Source organism: Zasmidium cellare (genome assembly GCF_010093935.1).
Source record: "Zasmidium cellare ATCC 36951 unplaced genomic scaffold M409scaffold_12, whole genome shotgun sequence".
NCBI lineage: Eukaryota > Fungi > Ascomycota > Dothideomycetes > Mycosphaerellales > Mycosphaerellaceae > Zasmidium > Zasmidium cellare.
The window spans coordinates 241,584-258,867 of record NW_022986956.1 but is presented as its reverse complement, the minus strand read 5'-3'; the positions used below and the strand labels follow the sequence as shown (position 1 = coordinate 258,867).

The 17,284-nt window shown below is 52.7% G+C and overlaps 6 protein-coding genes across 6 annotated transcripts; 4 read left to right on the top strand and 2 right to left on the bottom strand.

Moving 5' to 3' along the window:
• Positions 1-128: 128 nt before the first annotated feature.
• Positions 129-2,214, top strand: M409DRAFT_53130 (uncharacterized protein; the record flags this gene model as incomplete). The annotated part of the gene is made up of 5 exons (XM_033812279.1): positions 129-566; positions 639-1,086; positions 1,141-1,334; positions 1,515-1,673; positions 1,726-2,214. The coding sequence occupies 5 exons, from the start codon at positions 129-131 to the stop codon at positions 2,212-2,214; spliced, it is 1,728 nt and encodes a 575-aa protein (XP_033669343.1).
• A 1,332-nt stretch (positions 2,215-3,546) lies between these two features.
• On the top strand, positions 3,547-4,687 carry M409DRAFT_65432 (uncharacterized protein; the record flags this gene model as incomplete). The annotated part of the gene is made up of 6 exons (XM_033816508.1): positions 3,547-3,637; positions 3,690-3,738; positions 3,789-3,854; positions 3,912-4,026; positions 4,062-4,345; positions 4,399-4,687. 6 exons carry the CDS (start codon positions 3,547-3,549, stop codon positions 4,685-4,687), a joined length of 894 nt encoding a protein of 297 aa, XP_033669342.1.
• Positions 4,688-5,837: 1,150 nt separating this feature from the next.
• M409DRAFT_65431 (uncharacterized protein) lies at positions 5,838-7,703 on the bottom strand (the record flags this gene model as incomplete). Its single annotated transcript, XM_033816507.1, has 6 exons — positions 5,838-6,135; positions 6,197-6,293; positions 6,354-6,438; positions 6,500-7,247; positions 7,298-7,430; positions 7,667-7,703. 6 exons carry the CDS (start codon positions 7,701-7,703, stop codon positions 5,838-5,840), a joined length of 1,398 nt encoding a protein of 465 aa, XP_033669341.1.
• Positions 7,704-11,831: 4,128 nt separating this feature from the next.
• M409DRAFT_21201 (uncharacterized protein) lies at positions 11,832-12,521 on the top strand (the record flags this gene model as incomplete). Its single annotated transcript, XM_033805746.1, has 2 exons — positions 11,832-12,074; positions 12,126-12,521. The coding sequence occupies 2 exons, from the start codon at positions 11,832-11,834 to the stop codon at positions 12,519-12,521; spliced, it is 639 nt and encodes a 212-aa protein (XP_033669340.1).
• Positions 12,522-14,214: 1,693 nt separating this feature from the next.
• Positions 14,215-14,514, top strand: M409DRAFT_21200 (uncharacterized protein; the record flags this gene model as incomplete). The annotated part of the gene is made up of 1 exon (XM_033805745.1): positions 14,215-14,514. One exon carries the CDS (start codon positions 14,215-14,217, stop codon positions 14,512-14,514), a length of 300 nt encoding a protein of 99 aa, XP_033669339.1.
• Positions 14,515-14,865: 351 nt separating this feature from the next.
• On the bottom strand, positions 14,866-16,998 carry M409DRAFT_53128 (uncharacterized protein; the record flags this gene model as incomplete). Its single annotated transcript, XM_033812278.1, has 6 exons — positions 14,866-15,471; positions 15,525-16,262; positions 16,385-16,423; positions 16,482-16,492; positions 16,544-16,629; positions 16,736-16,998. 6 exons carry the CDS (start codon positions 16,996-16,998, stop codon positions 14,866-14,868), a joined length of 1,743 nt encoding a protein of 580 aa, XP_033669338.1.
• Positions 16,999-17,284: the final 286 nt, after the last annotated feature.

Sequence of the window (17,284 nt, the reverse complement as noted above, 5' to 3'; positions counted from 1 at the left end):
GACTTTTGGAGATAACTGCTGGTGGTGAGAAAGGAGGTTATGTTCCAGCGGCCGAAGCAGAATTCGTGTGCGGGTCTACCAAGTGTAGATCTATAGCATAGCGCGCATAAATATTCCCTCCCTCCGACATGGACCTTCCAGTCGCCTTTGAAACAGGCAGCCACGGCGATAAAGCGCTTGGACCAAGCTCGTCCGTGACTGCTTCGCCGTCTGGCTCCGCTTCTTCTCTCCTCTTTGAACCCCTAAACACGATCATCACCATCCACAACGCCACCTTGCTGATGGCCTGCCCTTCGATGGCAGCATTTGCCATCAAACGACTCTGTGGATACCCGCAATCTCGCGTCGTCGCCTCGCGGCGTCGGCTTGGTGAGTCACGCGTCTTGCCAGCAGCGCCAGCACAAACCGAGTCACTGACACTGCGAGCAGTACCGCGCCCGCTGGGGGACCTTTTTATCCCCGGCGGGCATTATGAACCTCGCAATGCTGTATTCTCGGGGCTTGGCCAACAAGCGCCCCCGGATGCTCGTGCATATCGGCGCCCAGCCAAAATCAAGACAATCCAAGTGATTTCCTGATTGCAAGTAAGTTGTAATTGCGTTTCGAATACCAACAGCAGTCACTGACGATGAATCAAGACACCGAAGTGCGGCGTATGCCATACTCGTGGGCTGGACGTCCCTGACCCACCACAAGCTGCCCCCGACCACACGAGCGCTATCGATGTCGACCAGCATCCAATCCGAAGTTGGCACCGAGACGCCTGCCTTCTTGGAGAAGAGAAACAAAACACAATTGCGGGACTCAACCGCCTTTTCAAGATCAACGCTGCCATCGTTCAGGGCCTCATCGAGGACAATGCGGACAACGCCAGAGATGCCCTCATCCTGGTCATCTCCAACCCAGTCAACAGCACTGTTCCAGTGGCCACCGAGGTCTTTGGTGAAGAAGTGCAAGTTGACTCCAATCGGCATCATGTTCAGCTACTTCCATGGCTTGCTCAACCTCTTGGGCTTTGTCTTTGGGGTTGGAACTGGACCTGGTCGCTCTGTCCCGGGTTGAGGATACTCCTTGCTGTCAGAGATGGTAAGTCCTGGAAGCCACATTGCTCTCAGAAATCGTTGGCTGACATGGAACCAGGTCGCTTCGGCGATCACAATAGGTTAACCACACGTTGGTCGCTCGGCGAGGCTTTGATGAGGAAAGATGCAATGGGCCGCCTCGCACTCCGTGTCGCCACGCTAGGCGATCACAACAGGAGTGCGTTGGCGGCCGGGTCTCAGCATGATAATGCCGCATTGGGCATTTCCAAAGGTGACGAGGTGGTGGTCCGAGTTCGTTCAAGGGTGATGTGTATTCAGAAAATCCCAAAACAAATGTAAAACCTCTACTGTGTGCTCTCCTGTCATCCGTGATACAATGCCAGCGCCTATGATGAGGGTTCCGTCTACGAAGATACTGTTCGTGCGGCCATGTAAATGGGTTGGGCCGTAAAGCTACACCGCTTTTGGCAGTTATTTTCTTGGCGTTCATATGAGCGACTTCGCACAGCTTCGGATCGTTTTGACACCCCAGCGACACGTGAACGAGCATCTGAACCAACTCACATCACTCATATCGCACGTGCTACCACAATGTCTTGCTTCACTTCACAGCCCAGCAACACCTCTTCCGTGAGTTGTCACATGATTGAGATCACATGAAACGTTACTGACGAGCTGGCAGACCCACATACGCCCTAACGGCTGTCACCTTCTCCGCCACAGATACGATGCCTCAGATCTGGCATCACTTGTGACGTCGCAGCTGATTGATGCCGACATGCACGAGCAAGTCCAACGTAGCAAATTGGTAGAATGGCGTGAAGTGACCAGCCGACTGAAAGCGCATCTGAAAGAGACGGGAGAAGTGCCAAGAAAAGGCGAGATGGAGCATTTGATAGACCTCATTGCGGCAATTTTCCTTTCTTACGGGCTCAAGCACGTGAAGTTTTGCTGGAAAAGGTCGAAGAACGCCTTCGGCGTAACCATATCTGGCAGACAGCCCGGCGAGTTAGATGACTGGGTCGAGGTCCAGATCGATCCGGATGATTGGCACGTGAAAGCTGGCACACCTGATCACTTCACTAGCATCATCAGCACGCTGCTGCACGAGTGCGTTCACGCCTTTTTAGACTCATATACATGTGACGGAGAGTGCCAGAATAGCACGTGAGAGACGAATATGCGGAGAGATAAGGGCGGGTCTGGTCATGGCAGCGCGTTCTCCAGGATTATGACACATGTACAAGCATGTGCAATCACATGCATGCAGGATGGGGTAGATCTGCACGTCAAAATCGCTATGCGGGTGGAGTGGAAGGAGACGGGCATAATCGCCAATGAGGCGGAGATTGCGCTATGCCATCCGCAGTGCCAGAAGATGATGCGGACCTATGGTCAATCTTTGAGGGAGAGAGACTAGAGAGAGAGTGAGAGCGAGAGTGAGGGTGAAGAAGACGAATGAGCCTGAACGTGAAGACAAAAGTGAGAGCGAGAAGACAGCACGTGAATGAAGACCATAATATGGCATTGGGGTATATCCCCTGACGACGATGAGAGACCATGCCCACACAGCTCCAAACGTTGTCTGAACCTCACTCCATATGCGTTTTCCTCCACGGCTGTTCCTGCGCCGTTCACAGTAGTCTCCGTGCTCGAAGCCTGGGTGGTGACAAGTCTTTTGAGCGCGGACTACGATTTCGACTCTCGACATTTGGCCAAAACCAGATGGGCGTTGGCGGAAACTGATCTCACTACTCTGTCTCCTTTTCTCTTCACCGGCCAAGACGCATAGCTAGTCTGTGACGACAAGCTTTCGAACGGCAGTCAAAATGTCAGTCCTCGCAACAAATACAACCAGTTCATCATTTCCAACTACAAAAGTGGTCTTGAGTACCGGTACAAGGTGCTACATGCAGTCGAATTTGCGCTTGTAGCGCATCAAAATGGGCTGATCGATTCTCCAAGTGGAAGTCTTTCGAGCCTTTGCGCCTCAGCGCTCAGCGGTCATGCTCAGCTGAGAGGCTCATGAATACAGCCTTTGGCAGACTTCAAGCACAACACACACACTTCTTCCCTCCATCTTAGAGTCCTGTGAGCTCATCCGCCGTCTCAGGAGGACATGCTGCTGTGGTCGATCTACTGGGAAAGGCAGTGCGAGCCAAGGCTTCGGGGCGAACCACGGCAAGGCAGGCAAAGTCGGCTGCGCTGGGCGGTTATGAAGACTTTTGCGAGCCAGCATGCAGACATGAAAGCTCAGCCATATCCTAAAGAGCTCCTGTACAATTTCTATGAGCTTTGAGGTTTCTGACAGTCCAGAACAATCATTGCAGCAGGGCGACTCCGCGTCCGCGTTTCATCCCCGCTCCACTCCCTGCTCAGCGGGCGCGCGCGGACGACGCTACCGCACACCAGTCGATGAGCAATGATAAGAGGGGAAGGTATAATAAGATGGGCTTTTCCGACACTCAAGCTCAGAGTACTTTCGACTTCGACTTGACTGACCATGGCGTACAGCCCCAGTAATCCGCCGTTGAACTGTGCCCGCGAGGTAGATACCAGCGTTTTTGCTGGCAAGACCGCAGTCGTCACGGGAGGTACGGTATCTCACGCAATTCCGCTCGAGAAGAGTCTGATCTGAAGCTACAGGAGCCAGTGGGTTGAGCGAAGCATATGTGCGAGCTTTGGCGGCGGCAAGGTGAGCATCGTATCTTAGATTTGAGACACTACAAGCTGACCCTTTCCGAGTGTGGCCGTTGTCATAGCGGATGTCGATCCTGTCAGAGGCAGCCAGCTGTCGTCGCAGCTCACCAAGTGCGACTTGCTTGAGTACAACGGCGAAAGAAGGACAAGCTAACATTGTTTTATTAGTACGAGGTTTGTCCATTGCGACGTTCGAAAGTGGGAGGATCAAGTACGGGTATTCGAAGAAGCCGCAAAGTTCTCACGTACGGGACGACTCCACTACGTGGTCACCAACGCTGGAGTAGCTCGCAAAGACGAAGTTTCTCCTTTGAGAAGGACGGACCGGCGAAGCCTGACCTTATTACGATCGATATCAACTTGCAAGGGACGTTATTCACCACCAAACTGGCAACCCATTACTTCATCAAACAAAACGGGACCACCCAGTCGAATGACCAGGAAGACACTTGTCTGGTCTTGATCGGGTCCGGTGCGGCATTTCTCGACTGTCCACGAGGACCATGCTATCAGGCGACCAAGTGGGCGAGCAGAGGTATTATGCACTCTTTGCGAAGAACGTCACACTTTCACGGGAGTAGAGTGAACATGATCTCGCCATGGTACGGTCATTAAGACTCTTGGATTACTTGGACCTTGCTGACCGAAGAACCAGGTACGTCCAGACAAACATTCTGACACCAGAAGCATTCGACCACGTTCGCCGAAGTGGGGTTGATCTGGCTTCAGCGGAGGACGGAGGTCGCTGTCTGCTGCGGATTCTGAGCGATCGGTCAATCAACGGCCGCTCGCTATTCCTCTCGCCAAAGAAATGGGCCTCGTCGGGGTACATCGACCTGGACATTGATGAATACATGGGCAACGAGCGGCTCCAAGAGATCCAAGCGGATCAAATAAAGTCTGCTCCGATTGAGCTTGGCTTGTTTGGGGCCTCGGACTACTGAAGGTTGTGATGCTCGTCGCCGAGGTTTGCGTCCATACAGATTAGAGGGGCTCTCTCGTTTTAGCTCAAAAGGATCCTTCATCCCCAAAGCTTGCAATCTGTCCAAGCGCTGTAAAGCAAGCCAAAAGCCTTAGTCGCTTTGAAAACTGCAGAGATGAGGTCGCCATGAATTCGACTTTGAGCGTAACGATTGTCGTATGCCATGGGGCTTGCACTATGGATGTTGAGGCCAAGAATCCTGACTGGGCCACGGAAACCGGCAACCTGCACCGATCCTTTTCAGTCCCTGGGAGTAGCTGCCCTCATCATCGTGATGGGTGGCTGTTTTACGAAGGTAGTGCTCGAGGGAGCTCGAAAGGGCCAATACCACGGCATGTTGGCATGTCCAAGATGTCCTTCTGAGGGGATTGGTTCTCAAGTCGTGGTAGTGTCCAATGGCAAGCAGTCCCAAAGCTGAGCCTTGCAGGAGCCACCACAGAGCTCATGCTCAATAGCTGAGCTCTCGCCGTAAATCCTTGCGTCAGCTTAGTCTTGCTAGTCCCCACTCGTTCTGTCTCGCGAGCTGCGTAGCTGGTGAGACTCAACGAATTAGAAACCCGTTGCAGTATGTGAACGGATGCGGCGTGGGAAAGAAAGGCTTCGGGGCCGCTCACTAAAGCGTTCAAGGCTCCACAGCAGCAGCACGGAACCAGACGGAGAAAGCTTGTTGCCGACTTCAGCTCTTAGATTCCTTCAAGACCATGCAATGAGCGAGAGAACAAGATCGTGACGAACTATGGAGATGATGGATCGTTGTCATCGCAGGATCTTACAAAGAGAAGCGGAATGCTGATATCATTCATGATGTACTCGACAGCTTGCGATATTTCATACTTGATGAGAAGTCGCTGTGGGCCGAAGATATATCCGTGTCTCAAGAAGAGTCGAGAGAAAATGGACTGAGGCTATCGAGGCAAAGTCCGCGATGGTAAATGGGATGAGGAAACTGTGCTTTTATCTTGCCACTTCGATGATAACGGCCAAGGCTGTGATATGATCAGAAACGAGGAAATCGCTAGACTGAACCACCTCCGTCGTTGTTTTCTCCAGATAGTCACTCTTAGTTTGATCGCTTCTTCACGCCCTCTTTGATCGCATCGCCTAAGCCGGCCTCAACACGAGAGAAGTATGCTATCACGACTGTCAGCAGATGCGACTGAAGAACGCTCCAATTTCGACTTACAATACACCTGTTCTTGCAGCATGGGCCCAACGTCGACTAGAGTTGGGCAGATATTATCCATGAACTGCTCTGCACTTCCCTCCTTCCTTATCATCTCCCACAGAATACGTGGCTGCTCGAAATCTTTCTCCGTGACACCAGTGGAGTATACTTGCACTCTGCCGTTCCAGTGTTCGTGTGTAGGGATCGCATGGCGATTGCTCACTCTCAACGGACGCAATTCTGACCTTATATAATCCGTAGTTTCCGTCGATTCGAGCTTTGCCATCGCGCTCGTAGGGGTTGTACACCGGAACATGCGCTCGATTCGAGGGGAGTTGCTGGTAGTTGACGCCGAGTCTGTACCGAGCAGCATCTGGATAGGCGAACATGCGAGCCTGAAGCACTTTAGGACATCCCATTAGCTAATGCCTCTGATGTGAAGTTTCTGTTTCGTTATGCTCACCCATATCAGCGGATGGCCCGACGCCAGGGACCATATTGGATGGTGAGAATGCTGCTTGCTCGATGTCTTGGAAGTAGTTGTCAGGCTGCCCAATATATCAGCACAGCAATGCCTAAGCATGCACTCATTGGGTGCCTTGAACTTACGTTGCGATCCAGGGTCAAGCGGCCAATCTTCCTGAGAGGATACTGTTCGTGCGGCCATGTAAAGGTGTTGTCGAAGATATCGATGGAAGCTTTTGCAACCTCCTCTGGCTTGATAACTTGTACATATAAGAGCCAGGTTGGAGAATCTCCACGCTCTATGGCATTGAACAGGTCTTTGACATGGTAGTCCGGCTCAGTGCCTGCGAGATGGAGCGCAGTTGTTGCGTCTAGTGTTTTCACGCCGCCTTCAGGTTTGAGGTGCCACTTGATGTACGCCAAGCTTCCATCAGCCTTCGTCAGACTGTACGTGTGCACGCCATAGCCAGCAATGTGTCGCAGAGACGCAGGAATCCCACGCTGGCCAAAAAGCTGCATGAGAGCGTGAATGCCTTCTGGATTGTTGACATGGTAATCCCAAACCATTGTGTTGTCCGGCACATTAGTCCTTGGATGCTTCTTGTGGCTCCTGTTCATGCTCGGGAATTTGATGGGGTCTCGGAGGAAGAAGACTGGGAGGTCATTGAAGACGAAGTCGTGGTTCCCTTCTTCGGTGTAGAACTTGATGGACCATCCTCGAACATCCCGCACCGTGTCCGAAGAGCCTTTCTCGCCGCCCACCGTGGATATTCTCGTCATGACTTTGGTCTTCTTCCCAACGCCAGTGAGAAAGTGGGCGTCTGTCAGATCCGAGATATCTTCAAGAACCTCGAAGTGACCGAAAGCTCCGGCAGCTTTTGCGTGAACCATGCTACTTCAGATCAGTAACTTGATCAGTCCAACTTCTTGTGATGTCGATACCGCTCGGGAATACGTTCTCGAGAGAAGTGAGCAAGAACTTCGATCAATTGAGTGTCACTGAGAACCGCCAGTCCTCCATTGCCGGACTGCAATCGCACTTCTTGTGCTGAACCAGGATCCGCACATGGCTGGCCTTCCAAGATTATCAGCCGTAATGTTGCGGCTCAGTAGGTGTAAAGAGCATTTACCTTCAGCCAAGGTGTAGAGCGGATCGTATGAGGTGCTGAGCTGCTAGACAGTCAGCATGTTGTGAAATCATCCCTTGAAGCCATATACTGCTGCCATATTGACGACGAGGCTGCTACAAGCGTCTGGATTGAAGTCGACACAGTGAAAGAGAGAACCCTGTGTCACGACAAAAAGCTGAACGTCTGTGACGAGCAAGCTCTCGAGGCACGGCTGCCATTTCAAGTGCCTTGAGCTCCGAGCTCAATCTCGGGCCGCATCCGCCAGGTCATCACGAACAATTCCAATGAGCAACGGGGCCGAGGATCCTGAAGAGGACTGTAAGATCCAGGAACGCACCAGGAGATCCACTCTCCCGAGCTCCAGTAAATGTGTTCCATTAATCGTCAACCATGTGAGTTTGCAAACCTTGGGATCCCTACGGCGCGGTGTTTTCGGGGCTGTCTTTATGTCTTGTGTCTTGTATATGTTCTGAAGACTGGATGTTCGCACTCTTCCCCAGCCTCGACCAGCGAGACTGTTTTCCGAGTACGGCTATGTATCGAATGCCCACACAACTCCAAACGCTGTCTATACCTCACTCCATATGTGTTTTCAGCTCCCAGTCAAGGTCTAGAGTATTCTGGCTGAGGAACGCCCATTCATCGCTTGAGAATGGCACCTGATCCCAAGCGCCTTCGGTCGGCGTCTGCAGAAACTCATCGACATTCTCGCTGAAAGCAAAGCCTTGGAACCGGATCTGTTGAACACTACGAGGGCAATGAAGCTCATCTAGGTCGAGGCCTGCTCGTTCCCAGCACCTGTCTCGTGCATGCCGGATGAAGTTCCATACCTCCTGTCCTCCCGAGTCTTTCAACGGCCTAACGTCTGGCTCGCCGTCCTCGTTCGAGATTACGCCGCTACTCAAGTTGTCGCATCCACACATCGACAGAGCAAGATCGATCAGCTCTCTAGTCTCGTTGGCGAAAGCCGCATCTGGTGATTCGTCCAAGTCTGTGATGAGCGCCATAATGCTGTGAAGCGGTTGATGCCTGCCGGGCCAGGACCAGTGCCAAGGTTGAAATTCGTCTTTCTGAGTTAGCTGTAGAAATCGGTGAAGATATTCTCGACAGTTCATCATGGCACTACTCAGCGGGTTAATGATATGTTTCATGATCTGAGACAGCGGTATCACTCACTTTGGTTCTTTGTGACGCAGAGACTCCAGAAGACCGTGGCGACGAAGGGGACCATACATGATCGCATAAGGCTTTGCTGCATACATGGACAGTACCATTCTGGCCAAGTCAGCAAAGAAAGGGTTGCTAGTGGCCTCTTCTCCAGGCTCAGTCTGGGTATTGCCCTCAAATTGGACAGCTGTGATGGCCGTCTTGTACGATTCCATGTCTTGTTGAATGCCGTGCGTGAGGTCGAGGATCTTGTCCACATCTTTCTCGTCGAGTACATGTTTGTGTATGGCATGGAGAAAGTTGCTGGCTTGCTTGTAGAACGCATATTTGCCGGAGATGAACAAGGTTGTTGGGGAGCCTGCAACCATAGGCGAAGCAGACATTTTCTCATCGCCGCTGTGTTTTCCAGCCTCCAAGGCTTCGCTTATAGATTGAACATCGTAGATTTTGCTGGGGATAAGTGGAGGAAGGCCAGCAGCAAGAGCCACCTGTGCATCGATAGCGATCAAGGTCCACCAGAGGTGGCGACGAAGTCGTGCTTCCTGATCTGAGATGTTTTGAAAGTTGACCGGATCCTCATGCAACCCTGATACAATATCAGCGAATGTTGGCTGGAACATCGCTCAGCCCGGCCTTACCGAGGATCTGTGCCACTCGATAGGCAACACCCACGAAAGAGCAGCAAGTAAGAGGCTGCTCTTCACGCAACCAGGTGGTGTCGACAATCATATATGCAGCCAGTGATTGGAGTGATGGGATTTGCGGGAAATCGCTTCCTCTAATTGCAGAGATAGCGAGGTTGTAGAGACGTGAGGATAGGCGTTCCCTGCCTCTGTGCCCGAAAGTTTGCTGCAGTCGACTTCGTGGGCAAACAACGCTTCCCGCAAAGAGGACTGCCATCAGTAAAGACAGAAAATGTGTCGAAACTTTTAAATCTGTACGCAGCTTGGCTCTGCTACAACAAATTAGATGGTATTAAACGAAGAAGGTGTTGAGATGTACCTTTCGTGAAGTTGATGGACGTTACTGAAGAAATCGGGCACATCTATGATTGGCATCATAGGGTGAAAGCCGACCATGTACGCCCAGGTGAGCATGTCACACTGCTCACTCGTGGGCAGCTCTACAAGAACCTCATCCAAGGATGAAGAAACGCCACTCGTGGCCCGGTAGTCCAGAAGAGACCAAGTTGGAGCTCGAGGGAATATGTCGCCGTAGGGACGTGCCACTTTCCCACTGCCAGAATGACTACTTGCGACTGGACTTGTTGAGTTTGGTCTGGATGAGTCAAGGCCGGGTTCTTCGGTGTGGTTGTTGGACTGCCGCTGTTGTGCTCTCAATAGATCGTTGATAGATGAGATCGGTCGAAGCGTCAGTGACACTCAAGTCACATCGGAGGAACTTTTTTACCTCGTTGCTGATAAGGGCAAATGACGAAGGAGACAGATACCTGCTCTTCATCTGAGACCCACGGTGTAAGTAGCGATGATAGTTGGCGTCTTTGTCAAGCGCCAAGGAAGCCATCTCCGCGGATGTAGCGCTATCATCATTTTGCTGTGGGACTGTGTCTCTACAAGTCAGTACACATATTTGGTATTGTGGATGTTGGAACAGGGAAAGAAATAATATGTGGTGGTTGCCTTACCCAATTCCTCGATTAGATCGCCCAACCTTTGCAGACGGGCCGGAATCGCAGCAGCTTCGTCAATTCTTGCTTCTGTATTTGAGTTCTCCGCGATCACAGAAGGAGTTTCATCTATGATCATTCGTCAGAAGCGCACAGATTCATTGGGCAATGAACCCACCAATAATCACCACCGCACCATCGGACGAGCTGCCCCCAAATGCGTATTGGCAGCGGAGTTTCTGCCGAACACACCGTGTACATGACGGCCTGATCTACGCCTCACGCATCAGGCTATGTCGTGCACCGTGTACTAAAGTGGGACAACCTACCTTGTCGCAACTAACTTTTCGCTTCGCGCAGTTTGAGCATGCTCTTGGAGGTCGGCGCCGGCCACTAGATGAGCCTGTGGCTGAGGAATGCTGCATGGTGACCTTGCTCGGTGGTAAGACAGAGTCGAAATCTTCCTTCTGTCCGAGCGGCCCCCCGGTGAGCCTGGTGATATACCATGCCGACTTGTGGTTGATGCAAATTTTGATGAGCGGCGGGATTGCGGATGCTTACAGCTTCCAATTGAAGATTCGGCGCCGCCAGCTAAAACGGTTTAGCCCAAAGCCTGATGAGTGAATTTCGAAACGATCGCTCCTGGTCCTCAACCTCATCAGGTCCGGAGAGCGACTCCATGCGAGCTCTGCATTGCGCAACGAGAGAAGAGCCGAGGCCGAAAATGAGTGCGCATAAAGTATAGATATCATGTCTCGCCAGAACTGAAGCAAGACTGCAGCTTCACTTCAGGTAGCCTCAAGCTTTTCGACTGTTCTTGCCAAGCAGACTTTGAAGATACGAATCCAAATGGGGATACCCGGGCTCCATCATAAACCGCTCATTGTCGAAGGTGTAGTGGAGACCATGCGCTGCTACTCGAATATATCAGTAACGGCCACAGGTTTGGATAAAATGGCTTTTTCAGCCACTACTGATGAAAATATGCGCAAGGCAAGTAGACGCCTGCTTCGTACCACAGTGATTGCCGGCTCTGTGGACAAATACAAAGCTTGGTTACGAGCGAGGTTGATCGCAGAGAACTTGTGCGCGTACGGCTGAGCAGGAGACGTCGGCCAACATAGAGACTGCCAGAATGGCACAGGTCGTCGCTGTACTTCCCAAGAACCGACGGATCCATAGGCATTGGACGGAAGGAAGAACCACATAGTCAGATCCATTGTTGGTGAAACTCTCTGAAGGCGTTGTTGGTCTCATGTAAAGATCTGCTGTTCAGCTCATCGTTAAAGTCATCGTCTTCTTCCAGTGTCATTGGCCCTTCCAAAATGTCTCCAGAGGCAGAGTCAACGTTGTGTCTCTGAGATCTGGCAAGTCTAGACATGCTCGACAACAGACAAGACGGAAGCTCTGGTGCATAGTTCTGGGGGTATGGTGTATTTTTCAAAGCGAGTTTCCCAGCATATGCGATGACATGTGGCCGCTCCTTCCTAAAGTATGTGAAACGTTGGTCCCATCAAGTGACATGGGACTGTGAGTATATCTCCAGAGGACAATGAAGAACTATACTTCCAATACATCTATCAGTCTCTTCTCGAATCTCGTCTTCGAGGAGCTCATCGTCCAACAAAGCGCCGATGCGCTGAAAGGTCCCGTTGCTTGGCGCTCACATGTCCAGCCCACGCATCCCGTCAGCCGCATAATTGAGCCACCCGCAGGCTCAAACATACCACTTACAACCAGTCTTCTCCCCGACATTCGCAGTGACCAAGCTCGAATAGCAGATATCAATGCGATGGTCAGCATTGTAGTACCGGAGATGAAACGTCAAAGCTAACAGCATAAGCAGGCACACTCGACCTCGAACTCTGGCTTTGCTCACGCCCCATGTTTCCGCATATCCAGGCGCGGAAAAGCGAAACTCGTTCTCCAACGAGAAAGCCATCGCCCATCAGTACTCGCAACTGCGGTCGTGTCGAACCTGGCCACGCTCAGCCTTCGCCAGCGCCGCCTGCTTCGGAAATGGCAGCGGCTCAAGGCTCGTCTCGAGCGCGACCTTCGAAGGAGCGAGGATAGATCGCGAGTGCCGAGTGTTCGTGAGATGGACAGGCTCATCAAGCTCATCAGCAACATCTTCTTCTTCGGCAAGCTCAAGCGCGTCAAGTTCGAGTGGAACGAGGGACTCGAGGCGCGAGAAAAAATTCTGCGAGGACCGCGGATCTGGCGTCAAGATACTGGGCGGTGACTGAAGTGGATCCATCGAAGAACTGCCTTATGTGGGTGGATGACCATTTCACCAGCATCATCAGTATTCTGCTGCACGAGTGCATCCATGCGTTCTTGATGATATACTCTTGCCGCGAAGATGATTGCGGGCATGGGCGATGCCGGAGGGCTTTTGGCAAGACTGGACACGGCAGCGCCTGGATGAGGATGATGTCCTATGTGGAAGCCTTTGCGAACGAGCGCCTTCATGATGAGCTGTACTTGCTTGTGGACGTCTCACTTGCGGTTGAATACCATGAAACTGGCATCATTCCCAGTCAGCGAGAGATGCTACTGTGCCATGCAGAGTCACTTGGTGCTCTGAGAATGTTTGCTGAGGACATGGAGGAGAGACAAAGAGGGGAGCAGCAAGCGCGGAATGCGCGGACATGAAGCATGGAGATGCTCCTGCACCTGACCGGTTCTTTGGCGGCGTCTAGTGTTCTTTGGCGCATGTTGCTCTCCACCTGCATGGACAGAGGGGCTATGGACTTCTCGCCGCGGAGACAGGAGCACTATGAGAGCTTTCCCGCGTGTTGGTTTTATCGGCCTCGCCGTGTGAATTGCGATTGCGTTCGCAGCGAGCCGATGCCTCCTTTTGGGAGACCAGAACGAGGGGACGAGGGACGATTCTTCCGAACTCTCATCAATATATTGCCAGTCAAGCTCAATCAAGCTTCGCATGGATAACCCGCCAGCTTATCACTTAAGGTAGAGTGCTGGAAATCTTGCGAGAAGACACGAAGAGGAGTCGCAAGCACATAGTGCGCAATCCTAAAGGGCAGATCACACAATGCATCCAGATGGAGAAGAGACCAGTTGTCGAGCTTCTCATCCGATCGTGGATTGCTCACAGAGAGGAATCCTGGCGAGGAAGATTCATGTCTGCGAGTATGAAGGTACGGAGGAGAGACAGAAAGAGGACATGGAGATACAGGACTCGCAAACTGGGAGCCAGGGTCAGTTTTACCTCCTGGCGATATCGAAAATCCTTCGTCAAGCCTTCCATCCGGATCTTGCCTGTCAAGAGCCGCGAAGACCGGTATGAAGAAGTCGTCGGCTTGTCGTTTCATGAACAGCTGTGAATGCCAATTGCCGATATTCTACACCAATGCACTGCCCAAGCATCGAATAAGGAAGAATTAACCGGATAAACAATAAGCGAGGAAGCAGAGATAGAAAAAACGCAGTATAAAGACCACAGACAAAACACCCCCTCTCCAGACCCTTCTTCTTATCAAAATCCTCCAAAACCTCATCAACAACGCTCTAAATCCCGAAAGCTGAAGAAAGAAGTGAAGTCAACGCCGAACCTCGCAATCGGGACATCGGGCCCACAAAGCCATACCAAGCCTTCCCAAAACAGCAGCTTCCTATTGTAGCAAGCCGATGAGCCAAGAAAATCTGGGGAATATTACATCATTGCAAGGCGCAGTTTGTGAGCGAAGGATTTGATGGTCGTGTGTTCTCTGAGTGGCTGTGGGGAATGTGATGGGAGGGAAAGTATATATTGGCGAGAGTCGCGGGTTGGAGTTCTGGGTGGTGTTAAAGCGAAGAGAAAGGAGACTGCTCGACTGAAACAGAGCAAAAACCTACCATCTCCGAACAGATATCATCAACCCAACCTGCACAGCACAGCACAACCCACAGAGCACGAGCACCAACACCGCAAAATGTCTCAACCCTCCTCCTCCTCCTCGCGCAAAGACCTCCCCGACCCCGCCGCAAAATGGGGCATAACCCCCTCCACCTCGCCCCCCAGCTACACCCCGCCCGAGTCCTCCTACACGCCCGCGCAACAAGCCGAGCGAGAGAAACTCCGCGCGAAGGGGATCAATCCGGATTTGAAGGCCGAGATGGATAGTAAGGTGTTTGGGAAGGGTGAGCCGGTGGATGGGAGTAAGAAGGGAAAGAGTAAGGGGTTTTGGAATATGGTTGCTGGGACGGCCGGGGGTGGGGGGTGGATTAAGTGAGCGGGGAAGGTGTGGCGAGCGGGGGGTGGGGTGGATGTGTGGGAGGGGTGGGTGGGAGGAGGCTTGGATGGGGTTGAGAAGAGGTTGGTATGTGTGGAGGTCGAGCGAGGGGTTCGAGAGCAAGGGGTGAAGGTTGATAGTTGGAGTTCGTGCAACGGGGTTTGAGTATGAGGATGAGTGTGAGACGTGGATGTGGATGTTGTTGTGTTGTATTGTGTGTATTTGTACAGAACTGTAGGAAGATTGCTCCCGGGGTATGACTAGTGTACAGACGCCTCCTCCTCTCCCTGTCGATGGAATAATGAAGCTGTGCCGGAATGATGTGAAAGTAGAGGAAAGAGCAAAGAGATATCAGACAGCCTGGTTCGCAGCATGCACGGCGCCAAGTCCAGTCCCTCCATAAGGCGAATCGACCGACTCCATGGGTGCATCGTCGTTGCCGTCTGCACCGTCGTCGTCATCGTCATCTTCGTCGTCGCCGATCTCGATGGGATCAGACTTGTTGGCGTTGTTGCCGTTGGTGCCAGAAGGCCCTGCGCCGCTTTGAGGTCGTCCACCAGTGTGAGATGTGTCGTGGTCGCCATCTGCCAAATCCTCTTCTTCTCCAAGACCATCCACCTCCGGCCAGATACGTTCCCACAGGAAGATGACTTGCTGGTACTGAGACTCGCATCTGGTGAGTTGTTCTCTGCCGCTGCCAGTCGTCTCAGCATTGGCCAGCTCGTCGACGATGGCTTTGCATGCGTCTACGAATTTACTAAACTCGCGAGAGGTCCAATTGGGGATGAGTGCTTCTTGGAGGGCGGAGACGTGTTGATCAGAGCTGTTGTTGGGCCGGGAGACGGAGGAGCTGCCATAGGGGTCCATGCCGCCGGTGAGGTATGAAGGGACGGAGTAGTTGGAAGAGGGGACGGTGGTCGAAAAGGTCGAAGCGTACTGCCAAGAAGCGTAATAGCACTGCCATGTTGTCAGTATACTCAATAACTTGATCCAGTGGGATGTAAACTTACATGTTCAGTCACCCAAAGAGCCACCATGCCTTCCAGCAAGCTTGAGTGGGCACTCGCGGCACTAGCGAGGAGGTCGACGTACGCCTTGGTGATCGGCGATGGTGGTTCGCCATCACTGTGCAATGCGTACTTTCGCTTGGTATTCTCGATGAAATCGATTTCCTTGCGTAGGTTGCTGACAGTCGAAATGAGAAGGTCCAGAGCACGGTATTGAGTGTTGAACTTGCTGTTGGGGGAGTGCTCGGGGAGGCGAACTTTGCCAATGAGCGAGCCAATGAAGCCAATCATGGCGCGAGAGATATGACTATTCTGTCCAAGCCAGTTTGCGAGAGCGCCAGCAGAGAGTGTGCCGCATCCAGCATGAGAAAAGAACTTCTGTTGGATCGCTTTCTGCGGCTTCTCGGGCCACTTGTTGAGGAGATGGCTGACTAGAGATGGGGCTTGTCGGCCGGGCGGTGGCATGCGCTGGGATCCTCCGATGTTGCCGGCGACTGAGCGTGACTGAGAGCCCGAGCCCACTTGAAGATTGGGATTGGGAGCTCCTCCGCGCCAGATATCATTACCTCCTCCGTAAGATGCTCGGCCCTGAGCAGGGGTGAACTCGATCTCGCCCGCTGCCAACGCAGCTTGGCCTTCAGTCGAGTTAAGGAACGACTGGCACTGAGCAAGATGCTCGACTTGGCGGGTGGTGTTTTTGGCTCGGACGTATCCGCAGGAGAGGCATCGGACTCGCATGCACTATTCGAAGAAGTCGGCATTGCTGGAAAGGTAGCGTTCGAAGGGGTTGAAGGGGCGCTGAGGTTGGTGTGGAGATCGCCTCGCCACCAAGCCTCGGGGAACAAATGAACGTCGTCACTCACCTTCTGGGCGGATGAGTCGTCCCAGAATTCATCGAAGTACTGCCGACTGTTAGTTCAATCAATGAATCAGTCAATAATTGATGGGATTATGTGGAACCTTGGCGGTGTCTAAATCAATATTAGCAGCAGTTCATTGACAACGACAATCGACTGCCTTACCCAAATTGCGTCCGCGGACGCTCATCTGCGGCGTGTAGTTGGGGCCTTCGTTGAAAGGCGACGACTGCAGGTACGGATTGATGGCGCTGTAACGATATTGCAGTCAGTCACGGCATATCTTTTGGAGCAATAAACGTCGACGGATGGGGCTTGGCGGGGTTACAGTGAGGTATGTACCGGTATCGGACGTACCTTTCGTCTCCGCGGTCCCAGGCGTTTAGGGTGGAGCTGTCGCGCTTCTGGTATTTGTTAGGGGGCGCCAAGTCCTGTCCATTTCCCGCCTCGCGCCACTGCGCGTACTGCGGGCAGTTGAGCAGATGGGCCTTTTTGCGGTTCAGCGTCTTGATCGAGCCCGTCCAGTTGCGGCAGTGCACGCATTGCACCGTGTCGCCCTGGTGCTCCGACTCGATCATCTCGAACTGCGAGTGCGTGTAGTTGTCCGGCGGGCGCGGCATCCTGGCGGCGGCGGTGATGGTGCCGGCGTGGTGCTGGAGGAGACGCGGGCGCCGGCGTGTTTTGAGGCGATATCAGGAGACGAAAAGGAGGCCCAGCAGCTGGCAGCTCGCAGCACAAATGGCGGCCCAAATGAGGCGGGCGACGAGGCGATGGAGGGCGATGGATTACGGTGTCGATATGAAGAGGATTAGAAAACGCGCCCGATGCAAAACCCGCAATTTCTGGCCCGCCAAGTCGCCGGCCAACCCAACCCGCTCCTGATTCGCTCCTGACAAGCCCCTCTGT